We start from the raw sequence: 15,880 nt of genomic DNA on the forward strand, positions 1-15,880 counted from the left end.
CTGCCTCAGTTTACCCAAATAACTCGAGGAGACCACCAAGTCAGGCAGAGACAGATTTATTACATTCCCATGGGAATGGGCAAACTCAATAACTGAGTCGCAATAGCTAATACATGCCTTGACCTTTTATAGGAATGTTGGTCAGAGGGGAAGTCCCCACGCACACTAGGGCGAGCTCACAATCTAACATCCAATCCTGTCTCACCCAGGGTGCGTGTTTAGCTCGTGATCAATGTATGGAGATATGCATACGTGTTCTAGGAACAAGAGGGAAAAGGGGAGGGGGAACAAGGTCAAACCGAAGGAAGAAGGAAGGGGTGGGTGGGGGGGGTGGGGAGTGACAGTCAGATGTTTCAGACCTCACAGTTCCCACTGACTCCCCTCTTCTGGCCTCTATCTCTAAAGATATTCAACTTGAATAACAGGAAGAGTCACTCAGGTGTTTCAGCATTGTTTTGTAGTTGTGTTACTTTTAGAAGGATGACAGGGTTAAAATTTATCTTCGGCTATGTTGGGAAATCAAAGAAATAGAATAAAGAATAAAAGAATAATCCATTGTTGGGAACCTAGGGTCAAGGGGATTCTGCTCTGAGAAAAAGAGACATATCACTTAACACCTGGTCTCAACTTAATTGCCGCATCCTGTGCTGAGCCTTGTCCTTTGTTCTTGAGTCCCGAGTATTGAATTGGTGGGCAAACTCCCCGACCCACTCAACAAGGACTGGGGTTCTGACACATGATGGATTCCAGAAAAAATTAATATGTAGCTGACAAGTGGGGAGACTGAGCAGAAGTAAAAATACTGTTAATTGGCAATAAAACTTAAAGGAGACAGTGAGAATTTGACAAGCAATAAACTTTTAAACTAACTATACCGGGGCAGGGCTGGGTACCTTCCAGACCCCATCCTCAGAGTTTAATCTGACTCAAATCCATAATCATCTCATACAGTCGGGAGAGAAAGCCACTAGAAGTCTAGGAGTAGGGGGGGAAGCTAGATGGCACAGTGGGTAAAGCACTGGCCCTGGATTCAGGAGGATCTGAGTTCAAATCTGACCTCAGACACTTGACACTAGCTGTGTGACCCTGGGCAAGTCACTTAATCCATAATTGCCACCCTGCCACCCCCCCACAAAAGAAGAAGTCTAGGAGTAGCAGTCCATCCTGGGATTTGCCAGAAGCTATATGATGAGGGGCCAAGTTCTTCTTCTTTTTTTTTTTTTTTTTTTGGTTTTGCAGAACAATTGGGGTTAAGTGACTTGCCCAGGGTCACACAGCTAGTAAGTGTTAAGTGTCTGAGGCCAGATTTGAACTCAGGTCCTCCTACATCCAGGGCCAGTGCTCTATCCACTGCGCCACCTAGCTGCCCTCAAGGAGCCAAGTTCTAATCAACCTACCAGTCTAGGTCTAACCAGAGCAGAGCTGCAGATTCATGGGATCATTGTGTATTTGATAATGAGTGATTATAAGAATAAGTTGTCATGTGGCCTCAGGCCCATTGTAGGGTTCCCGAAAAGCTTTGTTGCTGAGCCCATCATTGAAGCCTTTCTGGCTCCTGCCAGAGCTTTCTTTCTTCCATTCCTCATTGGTAAAGCTGCTGGATTAGTTATTAACAAACTAAATTTAAATAGCCTTGGAGTTAATAAGTGTGAATCAAGCCTCAAACACTTGCCTGAGGCAAGGGTTTTGCAAACTTTAAAGCAATATGTTAACTCATTATGAAGTAAAGGAGAGAGATTTTAAAATTAAAAAAAATTTTTTTTTTTGCAGGGCAATGAAGGTTAAGTGACTTGCCCAGACTCACACAGCCAGTACATGTCAAGTGTCTGAGGTCAGATTTGAACTCAGGTGCTCTTGATTCCAGGGCCGGTGCTTTATTCACTGCGCCACCTAACTGCCCCGCCCCCCCCCCCCCCCCCCCCGCGGCCCCCGCACACACACCTAGCTAGCGCCAAGGAGGGAGAATTTGTGGTGAAATATCCACAATTTGTTGGGTGGACCTCCTATAGTTTATTTGTGAAAGGATATGGACGAGAACCTCCCAGTATCAACAGGCATAAGTGTTGTGTTGTGCATAGGAGAAAAGAGAATGTTTGAAAGAATTTGAGTAGAGAAAACAGTGATGTCCGTATTGATGTTTAGGGAGAGAACGTAGTTTGGCCAAATTTAACCCGGTGCACACTAGAGCTGTGGTGGGCACATCTGGCAAGCCGGCCGCGTGACTCCCCACTAAGTGGTTCAGAGAAAGCAAAAAATTCCTGGAAGAGAGTAGGGGGTGAGAAGAGAAAAGACAGAACTACATTTCCCAGAGATCTTTGCGGAAGTTAGCTGATACAGGTGAAATGCCTTGTGGGGTGTGGAGGAAAGGCGTGCCTGAAATTCACCACGCCCTAATCCGCTTTACCATTGGTCGGGAACCGAAGAACTTTGTAACCCTCGGGGCGATTGGTTGGTTTCTGTGGCGCCATGTTTCTCTCTCTTTCAACTTGGGTATTTCCGTTGGGACCGCGTACTTGGATAAATCGTGGTTTGTTTTGAGTATAGGTACCCCGGAACGTGTAGACTGAGGGAGACGTAGTTGGCCTCGGTTCGGAAGATCCGGTGAGCGGGACGAGGTCTCGTCTTCGGGGCCTGAATTTGGGGTAGGAGGACTTGGGTGGACGCCAGAGACCTCTGGGCGGATTAGTTTCAGCTCGCTTATTTTACAGATAAGGAAGCTGAGGCCCAAAGAGGCGACCCGACCTGTCCCAAATCACAGAGGTACTACTAACTAAGCCTAAAAGTTAGGATTGGTAGGGGCAGCTAGGTGGCGCAGTGGATAGAGCACCGGCCCTGGAGTCAGGAGGACCTGAGTTCAAATCCGACCTCAGACACTTGACACTAGCTGCGTGACTCTTGGGCAAGTCACTTAACCCCAATTGCCTTACCAAAAAAAAAAAAACACCTTAGGATTGGAACCCAGGCCCCCAGATCTGAAGGGACGGCGATGCCCTCGTCGCTACACCGGTCTGCGAAAAGGACAAGTAGAAGGGTCTGGGGGTCAGCCTCAGGAATGGCGAGGGACATTTGGGGGTCAGCCAGACGTTTGTTGGGGTACCTCCTCTCCACTTTTTAGTCAGACGAATAACACAGGGACAGGACATTTCAGAGCCGGGGCCTGATTTCTAGTAGTTCCAGATGAACAGCTCCTCCCTCCCCTTCCCCCCGGTTTCTTGGTCATTGCAATCAGTTGTGAGCAATGCCCATCTCTGAGAAAGAAAAAACGAAATAAAATCCAGGTCCTGCCCCCAAGGAGCTTACTTTTTAGTAGGGGATACAGGCCATGTACACAAATAACTTGTAGATAATGGAGTATGGTGAAGTGCAAAGGAGAGAGCTACACAAAGTGCTGCTGGAGGAATTGGTCACAGTGGGTTGGTAGAGTTGATAAAACTGCACTAAAGCTAAAGCATTGTGCTGTAAACAGATTCTTGTGCATAAATTTCATTAACATTGTGCCAGAATTTTACTGGTTCTGAAACAGATGAAGAGTATTATTAATAATGAACAATTTGGGGGGCAGCTAGGATAGAGCACCGGTTCTGGAGTCAGGAGGACCTGAGTTCAAATATGAACTCAGACACTTGACACTTACTAGCAGTGTGACCCTGGGCAAGTCACTTAGCCCCAATTGCCTCACAAAAACAAAAACTAAAACAACAACAAAAAGATAATGAACAATTTTGCTGCTACTTTCCAAGCCTTTTCTGCTTATTTTTCCTAGGAGGGAGAAGTGAAAAAACCAAAAACCAAAATAAGCCAAAAAACCCATTGTTTAAATCTCTATGACACCCAGCCATTAATCAATTATGTCATTAATACCCATTCTATTTAATTCTTGTTAGAAATTGAAAGGAAAAAAAATTGATTGGCCAGATTTTATTAAGGAGAGAAATTGAATCCTCTTCATCCAGTTTCCTAATTGAAATACTGCATATTCTGAAAACATCTTGATAGGAAAGTAGAATTTCTTGAGAATTCAATCTAGTGGTCGATTTTCTGGAAACAGGTGGGCATGTTGGATGTTGAGATGCTGCTGAGGAAATGATTAACACTGACTGGGTAATAGAAATTTTGTGCTGCACAATTTCTTTTATGTTCACATATTCTGAACTTTTGTTTCTTTGGCAGGTGCTGGAGAAGGCAGTATGTACCAGGGTACCCCACCCTCTACCCCCGTCTCCAAAAAGTAAGAAGAAGTCTTCCCATTTTAGAGGGTTTAAGATGATGAGACACATTGACTCTAACCTTTGTCCATAATAACACTTTTCTTATGGCAGCCCTTTTGACCCCCATATTTTGGCTTCCCTAGTCATCATTTTCATAGCATGGTATGGGCAAGTGGGTATTGTCTATAGAAAATTGAAATTTCTGTACCTTAATGATTTCTATTCATATTTATGTAGAATTTGCAACAAAATAACTTAGTATATTGATACTACTAGTAACCAATAGTTGGTAATACTGGGATACAAACTCTTTATATTTAGCTGTGTCAACCATATCTGTAGCAGTAACTCATATTTATATGGAACTTTAAGTTTTACAGTTAACTTCCCCTCCCCCACAACAACCATTTACGATGAATATTTCAAATATTACTAGTCTTCCAACAGTGTCAGAGCCAGGGTTTAAGCCCAGGCCTCCTGACTACAGATGCAGAGCTCTTTCTGATACACCACACCACTTTCTTATTGTAGAACCAGGAATTGTAATCCTGTAAACTAGTCATATATGATTCTTACCCCCTATTTCAAACCTCCATCCACAGCCCCTACATCTGCAAAATGTCAGCAGTACTCGTAATACTAACTTGTTTCCCAGAGCTGTTATAAGGGATAACTGGAGGTAATGACATCTTTTGAAAATACAAAATTAAAAAAAAGAAAGAAAATACAACATCTTATGTAGAATGATAATTCCCACATTTTAAATGATTTTTAAAAGGTTGCTTCCTCTCATATATTTATTTTACTGTCTTCTACCTATTCCTAAATGTTTTGTATGATAATAACAACACAAAATATATCTGGAACCATCACTTCCTTTCCCCCGTTTGAGTCTTCATCCTCTACTTCTTTACACATCTTTTCATAGGAGATTGTGATCTTAAACTGGCAAGCACTGGGTATAAAATGAATCTGCCAAACTCTTATGTCTTGACATTCTGTAAGGTAGGGACACTTTAAAATTTTCAGATCAGGGTTTCTGGCTACAATTTCGTATTTGCTGAAAACGTAATAACTTCTTAGACCTTTGTTGATCAGGGTCCATTGCCATTTAGAGCACCCTTTACTTAAAATTTAAAAATTCAGGTGCTAATGGTATACATTTGTTAACTAAATAGTACTTTTTGGAGATTATATTCATTTTAAATTACCATAACCAGTCCAAGTATTCAAATGCATAAATAAAAGCATAAGAAAATTTAAGAACTAATGAACCCTCTTCAAAGGAGAGGTCCACGTTTGGAGACTTATTTACTAAATGTGAACTTTTATTAATTAGAACTCTGTTCTAACAGTCATTGTTCTTGTTTTTATGATGCTTTTTGCCTTTTGTTCTTTTTCTTTCTTTTAATACTTTTATTTATAGTTTTGGGTTCCAATTTTTATCCCTCTTTTCCTCCCCTCCCCCTTCCCCAAGGTAGCAAACAATCAAATATGGGTTATACATATATGATTATGTAAAACATTGCCTTGCTTGTCATTTTGTACAAAAAAATTTGATTAAAAGAAAAAATGAAAGTGAAAAATAGCATGCTTCAGTCTGTTCCATCAATATCAGTTCTTTCTTTGGAGGTGGATAGTATGTTTCATCAATAGTCCTTTGGGATTGTCTTGGATCATTGTATTGTTGAGAATAGTCAAGTCATTCACAGTTCTTCCTCAAACAATATTGCTGTTTCTGTGTACAATGTTGTCTTTGTTCTGCTCACTTCACTATGCATCATTTCATACATGTCTTTCCAGGCCTTTCTGAAGTCATCCTGCTTGTCATTTCTTATAGCACAATAATATTCTATCACCATCATATACCACAGTTTATTTTGCCATTCCCCTATTGATGGGCATTCCTTTGATTTCCAATTCTTAGCCACCCCAAAAAGAGCTGCTTTTTGCCTTTTTCAGTGTATTTAACATGGATTTCTTGCTGTTATTGTAGTAATCAATTTATATAGTTGTAGGAATTACACATAATCTTTTGGTTTTGCTTTTTTTGTTCTACATCATTTCATGTCATATTTAAATACTTTGTAATTTCTTATGGTACAATAATATTCCAATAAGTTTTGACATCCATATCTGTTGTATGCATGATACTATACTAGGCCCTAGGAACAAATACAAAGGCAAAAATGGAAAAAATCCCTGTATTTCAGGGGCAGCTGAGGGAGGAAAGAATATGCAGGAAGAGGAGAATGAGGTGGTCACTATTGTAAAAAGCTGCTGAGAGGTCAAGTTAAATAAGAAATTAGAAAAGGCTGTTGAATTTAGCAGTTAAGGGATCATTGGTATCCTTGGAAGGAACAATTTTCATTGAGTGTTAGGGTGGGAAGCCAGGATGTAAGAGTTTGAGAAGAGTGGGAGGTGAGGAAATGGAGGCATGTAGATGACCCTTTTAAAAAATAGAATTTTTTTTTGCATCTTTTGCTTTAACATCGATTAAATTTCCTCTTTTTTGTTTTTTTGTTTGTTTTGGAGAGGTAATGAGGGTTAAATGACTTGTCCAGGGTCACACAGCTAGTAACTGTCAAGTGTCTGAGACTGGATTTGAACTCAGGTACTCCTGAATCCAAGGCCAGTGCTTTATCCACTGCGCCACCTAGCTGCCCCCACATTTCCTCTTTTATCACTTCCCTCCCATAAGGATATCCTAACAAAGTATTTGTTTTAAAGAAAAAAGTAAAAAAAAATTAACATTTTTTTTTTAATCTGAAAAAAAAAAAGCCATATTCCATACCTGTGATCTCCCACCTCTGCAAAGGAATTGGGACAGGGAGGAAGAGGTCTAATCATATTTCTGCTTTGGGACCATTCTTGTTCTTTATAATTTTGCAACATTCACTTTCAACTGTTTTTGTTCTTTCCATTTCCATTATTGTACTCATTGTGTATACCAAATTCTAAGAACTCCATAAATATTAAAAAGCTCCAGTTTTCACTTTGGTGATTATTTGAATTAGGTTACCAACGTCCCAGAGCCCCTCCAAACGCTATGCTGCTTCTGGAACAAGATCTCCTAGAGATTCAGAAGGGTCAACTCCCCTGCCCTCCATTACTGAGCGCCTAAACTTCATCTGCCCATCCAAGGAACTGTTGGATTATTACCGAAGGAAGATACTTGAGTTTGATGAACAAAATGAAGAACTATTGAGTAAACTGGAAAAATATACCCACATATACAAAGACCGGGTAAGAAAAAACTATGTAGTCCTCATTCTAGCCTTTCTCACTAGGTTTGTCCTTTAAATTATAATTAGAATGTGAGTGCCTGTAGGAAGCATCAACTTGTGGGTAGCTGTAAAGAATGCCGTGTTTTAGTTGTATGGAATCCTGGGATATGTATTCTCTATAGGCTATATACCTCAAAGGGAAGAATAGTGTTTTATGTAAGATTCTGATTCCTGATAAATTGCTCACATAACCCCTGTATGGAGCAAATTTAATTTAAATGGTCCCTCACATATTTTGTACCATCTGGTACAAATAGTACAGATACAAAGATAATCTATTAGAATATTCTGTATTGATAACAACTACATCTCAAAGCATCTTTTCAGGAACACAACCTTTTCAACACAACCTGTGACATGGTAGCTAATTGACTTACTGTGGTCTCATAAAGCATTCCACCAACACTTAAATAATATGAAGTTTTTTATACTCTGGAACTGTATTGAGTGTGAAAGAGTTATGTTTAAGAAGTAGCTTCTCTGAGGCTCAAGATCATTTCACCTGCCTTTCTTTCTTTTTTAGCACAAACTGGAGTTGGAAATCCAGCAGAGGGAGGAAGAGATTGCTGAGTTACAGAAAGCCCTAAGTGACATGCAGATCTACCTTTTCCAGGAGCGAGAACATGTGTTACGCCTCTATTCAGAAAATGACCGATTAAAAATCAAGTACTGAGTATAAAAAGGGACTTATAATACCATAGAATTCAGAATTGGAAGGGACCCTAGATATCATCTAATTTAATCTCCTCTTTTTTTTTTTTTAAAGTGAGGCAATTGGGGTTAAGTGACTTGCCCAAGGTCACACAGATAGTAAGTGTTAAGTGTCTGAGGCCGGATTTGAACTCAGGTACTCCTGACTCCAGGGCCGGTGCTCTATCCACTGCGCCACCTAGCTGCCCATCCCCTCTTTTTATAGATAAGAAAACTGAGGCCCAGAAAGTTTAAATGCATTGTCCAAGGTCACACAGATAGGGATTTGAACCCAGAACCTCTGTTTCTTAGTCTAGTGCACTTTTTACTCTGCTGGGAGTTGACAATGGTGGAGATTTCAAATATGCACTGAACAGAAAGATTTTTTCATTCTTTGTAGTCATACTGTATAACATTGCTTTTACTGATTTAAAAAAAAAGACACACTTAAAAGCCTGTACAAATCCCATTTCCTTTCCAGTGACAGCTAAGAAAACATTTCTAAGTTTTTACTTCTGAACCTCCATGCTTTGTTATCTGAACTTTTATGGGATTAAAGCTGAAGCCTCATTGATGAAAATGAATGAGAAACTGCCTGATTGGCTTTCCTTTAACCACTAAAATATATATTGCTTTTCATTTTAATTAAAGTTGTAGTAAGCCATAAGTTGTTTGGGGGTTTTTTTGTCTTTTTTTCCCCCCTGGGGCAATGGGGGGTTAAGTGACTTGCCCAAGGTCACACAGCTAGTGTCAAGTGTCTGAGGCTGGACTTGAACTCAGGTCCTCCTGAATCCAGGGCCGTGCTTTATCCACTGCACTACCTAGCTGCCCCCATAAGTTGGTTTTTTGGTTTTTTTTAGTGTATAAGTTGTGTGTTTTTGTTTTTTTTTTTAGTGAGGCAATTGGGGTTAAGTGACTTGCCCAGGGTCACACAGCTAGTAAGTGTTAAATGTCTGAGGCCGGATTTGAACTCAGGTACTCCTGACTCCAGGGCAGGTGCTCTATCCACTGTGCCATCTAGCTGCCCCCAGTATACGTTGTTTTTAAGAACAACTGCATAGCAGTAGAGCAGCACAGTAACTTAGCAAGTGGATTAGAAATCTTTTGTCTAGGCATTTTCACAGTTCATAGCATCCTAGAAATAAGGAATGGAATAGTCATTAGATAAAGCCTACAAAAACTTCCAGAGAGATCTTTACTACACAAGATACAGCAGAAGTGATATAAGAAAAGAGCAGGCATGCTGCCAATTGAGAATGAGCTCCAAGGGCCACAATATTCTAAGAGTTCTGACCTGTTTTCATTTTCATAATAATGTTCATTTTGCTGAAGGGGCTCGCTCTTTTTTTTTTTTTTTTAATAGTGAGGCAATTGGGGTTAAGTGACTTGCCCACGGTCACACAGCTAGTAAGTGTTAAGTGTTTAAGGCCGGATTTGAACTCAGGTCCTCCTGACTCCAGGGCCGGTGCTCTATCCACTGTGCCACCTAGCTGCCCTGGGGCTCTTTCTTTTTAAAAAAAATTCTTTAAAATATAGGAATTGGGGCAGCTAGGTGGTGCAGTGAATAGAGGACCAGCCCTGAGTCGAGGGCCTGAGTTCAAATCCAGCCCCAGACACTTACTAGCTGTGTGACCCTCAGTAAGTCACTTAACCCTGGTTGCCTCCTCCTTCCCCTCTCAAAAGAAATAAAGGCGTGTAGTGGTACTATTTATAGTGGATCATTCAATTTGGAATCATGAGATCTGGATTCATAATCAGACTCTAACACTTACTAGCAATGTGACTGGGCAAGTCAACTTTTCTGAGCTTCAGTTTTCTAATTATAAAATTGAGGATGATAATAGTTTTAGAACCTTCTTCATTAGTTAATTGTGGTAAAGAAATTTCTTTGTAAATTTTAATGCAATATGTAAATGTGAGTAGTTATTATATCATTCAGTCCTGTAGAAATAGGCTAACTTGGTTTCTTTCTGCAAGACAAAATGTCCATCAAATGAATAAGGGTCTATATTCTAGGAACAATTCTTGATAATATTCTCTGGTGATTGTAGGGAGTTGGAAGACAGAAAAAAAATTCAACATCTCTTGACCTTAGTAGGAACAGATTCCAGAGAAGTAACTTATTTTCACAAGGAGCCGCTACACAAAGTAAGTGATTATTGGGACAGCCTGGTCCATAAGGTTTTTGTTTTTGTTTTGTTTGTTTTTATTTTGTTTTGTTTTTAGTGAGGCAATTGGGGTTAAGTGACTTGCCCAGGGTCACATAGCTAGTAAGTGTTAAGTGTCTGAGGCCGGATTTGAACTCAGGTACTCCTGACTCCAGGGCCGGTGCTCTATCCACTGCGCCATCTAGCTGCCCCTGTTTGTTTGTTTTTAAATGAGGCATGGGACTCAAGGTTACAGAAGCAACCTAGAGCAATCAAAGCAATTGTGACCAAAATCTGTATCGGGTAGAACTGGATGGAGAATCAAATATAAATACCTTTAATCCTCGTTTTTATGATGACTGCGATTTAACATAAATAATTCATTTGACAAATATTTATTGAGCAACTACTTTGTGTAGGGCACTATGAAGATTGTTTTGGCAAATAAAAGAATGAGGCAGTCATTAACCTAATGGGATTTATACTTTGTTAAACTAGTAGCTATTAACACACATGATATATCTATGCCACACACACACACACAAAATAAAACATATAATATGAAAGTATAATAAGAGTCAGGGTAGATCATAAGAAGGAGAGATTACTCCCAGCTAAGGGGATCAGGACAAATTCCATGGCAGAGATGGCATTTGAAGTAAGCCTTGAATGAAGGGTAAAAACTGGATAGTCCAGGCTGTAGAAGAGCATTCCAGATGTAATAATGTATAGGTATGAAAATGTGGATATTCTTTCTTTTTTTTTAAGTTTTTTGTAGATTTCCTTATGTTGATAGTTATTATTTCCTCCTTTGGGATTCTCTAACTACCTGGTCAGTGTTGTGAGTGAAATTGCTTTGTCCCTGGGGTAGGGAATATGGAAATAGAAGAATCTACCTCTGCTGTCAAGTTTCTGTTTGTGACACATCCATTTGTGTATCAGATGAGTTTTCAGTTCATTAGAGAAGGAAATCATCATCTAGTGACATGTGGTAACTGCACCATGTGGAACCAGCACGAACTCTGTCTTCTTTCAAAGATTAAGATCCTGGCCCACAAAGAAAATAAATGGCTTTCCTGAGCTCAGAATCAGGTCCATGCTTTGGTATAAAAAGAAGTGCATTGGCTGGGGTGGGGGGCGGGGGGGGTACGGGGGGGGCACTAACTGGCACAGTAGATAGAGCACTGGCCCTGGATTCAGGATGACCTGAGTTCAAATCCGGTCTCAGACACTTAACACTTACTAGCTGTGTGACCCTGGGCAAGTCACTTAGCCCTCATTGCCCTGCAAAAATAAATTAAAAAAAAAAAGTACATGTCCCAAGTCTTAATTCCTCTGTGTTTGCCCATGAAGTCTCATGCTTAATGACGTGGTAAATGTGCTATGGGGAGGATGTTTGATGTTAAAGGTATTGCTTGGAAAGTGAAGTGTTTTCTCTAAAGGGAACATCCCTTTTAATTCTTTCAGGTCACTATTCCCCAAAAAACTGTTCATTTCAAGCAGCCACATGAAGGTGAGTTCATTTCCAGAGCAGGTACCAATGAATAGACTTTTTTCTTTGGAATCCAAACAGTTAAATTCACATTAAAAAAAATACAATAATAGTTGCTACTTACAATGATGACCTGGTGACACTCTTAAGATTCTGAAAAGCTTTGTAAATAGCTGAAGAAAGATTTGGTTGTGTTCAGTGTGGTTAGTGTTGTATATTATATACAGTTCTTTTGAAAATTAGTAATCCAGGGCAGCTAGGTGGCGCAGTGGATAAAGCACCGGCCCTGGAGTCAGGAGGACCTGAGTTCAAATCCGGCCTCAGACACTTAACACTTACTAGCTGTGTGACCCTGGGCAAGTCACTTAACCCCAATTGCCTTACCGAAAAAAGAAAAAAAAAAGAAAATTAGTAATCCAAATGTGATATGTGTGTGTGTATGTGGTGGCTCAGCTGACCAGATTGTTTAATCAATATGAATATCCTCAAACAACCTGGATAAACAGGAATTGCTTTAAAAAAAAAAAAAGGAATTGCTAAGAAAAGAGATACAGCTCAGAAGCAGTACTCCAACTCAGTGCGATGTTTGGTAATGAAATGGGTATCATTAGTCAGGAAGAGTCCCAAAGAGTTCTGTACTATGTTTTTAGGGGAAAAATACTGTGGTTGCTGTAAATTTTTCTTTCTCTCCTTTTTCTGCTAGACTTCTTTCTGAGATCAGTCTGAGCCCCTCTGCCTTTCCCTGCTTAGAATTAAACTGGTAACTGCCTATCTGGAAGAAAAGCCAAATAAATTATTTTCCCAACTAACCTGTTTTCTACTGCAGGTGCTAAAAGAAACTTAGGAAGATCAGTAAAAGAGACCCAAGAAAGTCCTGAGAAATACCAAAGGGACAATCAGACACTTGTACTGCAGGTAGAAAATATCTGTTGGCAAACAATGACAGCTTCTGACTTGCACAAAATTAAATTCTTGTGATATTTTAGGCACCCACTTACAGTTCTCTACTGTATACTGTGAGATTAAATAAAACAGGCATAGTTTAAACATTTCAAAACTCCTGCTTCCTGACTGTGTAAAGTCCTTCTTTGGGGTACTCTAAATTCTTATCCAACATTAAGTGTGGAATTCTATTGTTATTGGGACAGGGAATATAGAAACTGAGAGGAATATCCTTTCTGCCAAATTTTCATATATGATGCATCCACTATGTAACAGGTAGATTTGGAAGTTCACTAAAATAGTGATTCTTCTTACAGTGGCATTTTGGCCATTTGGTAACTGAATGCCACGTGGAACCAGGATTCTTTATCTAATTACATTGGAAGTCCTAGACCTATCAAGTAATCCAGTTAAGTCATAGTTTCTAGGTAATGACTATATTTGGACTTGACAGCAAGATCCAGAGAGGGGAGTTGTATAATTATTTGGTTATAAGTTGGCTTTGTTCTCCTCAACCAAAAAAACTAAGGAAAGATTCTCTATATTCCCTGCTTAGCTAGAGGGCTCTTAGCTTATCTCAATGCCCAGAAGGGAATGCCAGAATCCAAGGATTAGGAAAAAATTGCTGGATTTTTCGATAATACTGTCTTAACTAATTGTGTACAGTTGACTATTTTGTTGTTTTGTAGTCTGGCCACAATAAAGACATAATGCAGAGAAAGTTCTATATTGAACATTTTTGCTATTTTGTTAATGTTACTATTGATTATTAATTTTCCTAGAAAAAGGGGATTAGAGCTAGGTGTTTTACCCTTTGTTCATCATTCTAGGTGGAAGCACTACAAGCTCAGCTTGAAGAGCAGACCAAACTTGCCAGAAACCAGGTCGAAGGGCTTTTAGAAGACCGACGCATCTATATGGAAGAAGCACAGATTCAGCATGAGAGAAACCAGGAGAGGATCAAAGTGCTGACAGACAAGTGAGTGCCTAGGAAAGGCTCTACTCCTGTCTTATTTTCCCTGAGTAGTTTAAAAGTAAAAGATTTTATGCTGTCATCATTTTTGTTATGAGTATGGTTAATTTGGCGAAATGTAGAATCACAGAACTAGAAGGAGTTTCAAAAGGTCAGCATCATAGATGTGAAGCTGAAAGAGATCTTCAACAGAAAATAGTCCAAGCTCCTCATTTTGCAGAAGAGGATGCTTAGACCCATTTGTCCAGAGTCACACAGGAAGCAGCAAAGCTAAGATTTGAACCATATCCATTTGATAACAAATCCAATATTGCCATTATATCATTCTGCCACCCTGTGCAGCCCCCTGTCAATATAATTTTTTGAAAAATTAAATTGTTTTCCATGATAAAAAAAATTCTTTTCTTTTCCTTTCCTCTATCTTTCCCCATTGGGAAAAAACCAAAATAAAACCCTTGTAACATATGTATGATCAAGCACAACAAATTCTAAGAAGTCTATGGCTCACCCTGGGCCCATTACCTTTTTGTTAGGAGATAGCATGCTTCATCACTGGTCCTCTATAATCATAGTTAGTTATTGAAGTGATCAAAATGTTAAGTTTTTCAAAGTTATTTATCTTTACAGCATTGTTTTTGCATTAGTTGTTCTCTTGGTTGTGCTTACTTCATTCTGTATGAGTTCACACAAGTTTTCCCAGGTTTCTTTGAAACTGTCGCCTTCATCACATTTTACAGTACAGTAGTATTCCATTATAGTCACGTCCCACTATTGGTTTAGCCATTTCTCAATTGATGGACATCCCCTTAGTTTTTTTAGCCCTTTAGACCACAAAAAGGGCTGCTATAGTTATTTTTGTACATAGGGTCCTTTTTTCCTTTAATTTCTTTTGGAATATAGACCAAGTCTATCACTGGGTCAAAGTAAATGCACACTTTATTAACTTTCCAGATTGTTTTTCAGAATGGGTGGACCTTTGCACAACTCCACCAACAGTGCGTTAACCCCAAGCCCCTCCCACATTTGTCATTTTCTTTTTTTTTTAAATTATCTTTGCAAATCATATGAGTATGAAGTGGCACCTCAGATGCCTTAATTTATATTTATCTGATATGCAGCTAGATGGCACAGTGCATAGAGTTCATCTTCCTAAATTCAAATCTGGCTTCAGACACTAGCTATGTGATCCTGGGCAAGTCACTTAACCTTGTTTGCTTCATCTGTCAAATGAGCTGAAGAAGGGAATGGCAAACCACTCCAGTATTTTTTTTTTTATTTTTTAGTGAGGCAATTGGGGTTAAGTGACTTGCCCAGGGTCACACAGCTAGTAAGTGTGTGTTAGGTGTCTGGGGCTGGATTTGAACTCAGGTACTCCTGACTCCAGGGCTGGTGCTCTATCCACTGCACCACCTAGCTGCCCCACCACTCCAGTATTTTTGCCAATGAAACTCCAAATAGGGTCATGAAGAGTTGGACATGACTGAAAAATGACTCAATAATAATAGTAATTTGAAGCATTTTTTTCATACATATTTATATATATATATATATGCTATCATTACTTAGAATAGATAGTTGTTTCTTTTCTTCTTGAAAATCTCCAGGAATGAGGACTCTGAAACTTTTCTTGTGAATCCATTCCAGGGATTTTTCTTGACCTTAATGGTCATTTATAAGCCTTTCAGCTGCTTTGCTATAAGGTCATTTCTCCCTTCCACTGTGCCTCTCCATAGGCATTCCCTTAGTCCTAAATCTTTTCCTTTTCCACTCCTTTGTGTGTGTGTATGTGTGTGTGTGTGAGAGAGAGAGGGGTGGGGCAATTGGGGTTAAGTGACTTGCCCAGGGTCACACAGATAGTATGTGTCAAGTGTCTGAGGCCGGATTTGAACTCAGGTCCTCCTGACTCCAGGGTTGGTGCTCTATCCACTGCGCCACCTAGCTGCCCCTCACTCCTTCTATGTTCTAGCCATTTTCTGAAATCTGGCACCCCTTCTGATGCCATAAATTCCCTGGTCATCCTTTCCTGTACTGGCTGCACCTTTACTTTTTCCCTTCAGCTCACTAGTTAAAGCTGGGAAGTAGGAACAAGTGTCACAATTGAGTGTATTTGTGACCAAAGATTTTAAAAGTAGTTATATTTG

General features: G+C 39.7%; 1 protein-coding gene across 1 annotated transcript in view; it reads left to right on the forward strand.

Moving 5' to 3' along the window:
* The first annotated feature begins 2,695 nt into the window (after positions 1-2,695).
* CCDC77 (coiled-coil domain containing 77) overlaps positions 2,696-15,880 on the forward strand; it is a 42,111-nt gene continuing 28,926 nt past the window's right edge. The window contains exons 1-8 of the mRNA XM_043965149.1: positions 2,696-2,760; positions 4,171-4,228; positions 7,226-7,454; positions 8,019-8,161; positions 10,237-10,333; positions 11,800-11,845; positions 12,651-12,739; positions 13,597-13,745. Of these exons, the coding sequence (XP_043821084.1) occupies positions 4,188-4,228; positions 7,226-7,454; positions 8,019-8,161; positions 10,237-10,333; positions 11,800-11,845; positions 12,651-12,739; positions 13,597-13,745 (794 nt within the window). The 5' untranslated portion in view covers positions 2,696-2,760; positions 4,171-4,187. The remainder of the gene's footprint in view (positions 2,761-4,170; positions 4,229-7,225; positions 7,455-8,018; positions 8,162-10,236; positions 10,334-11,799; positions 11,846-12,650; positions 12,740-13,596; positions 13,746-15,880) is intronic.

Source organism: Dromiciops gliroides, chromosome 5 (genome assembly GCF_019393635.1).
Source record: "Dromiciops gliroides isolate mDroGli1 chromosome 5, mDroGli1.pri, whole genome shotgun sequence".
In the NCBI taxonomy this organism is placed as follows: Eukaryota; Metazoa; Chordata; class Mammalia; order Microbiotheria; family Microbiotheriidae; genus Dromiciops; species Dromiciops gliroides.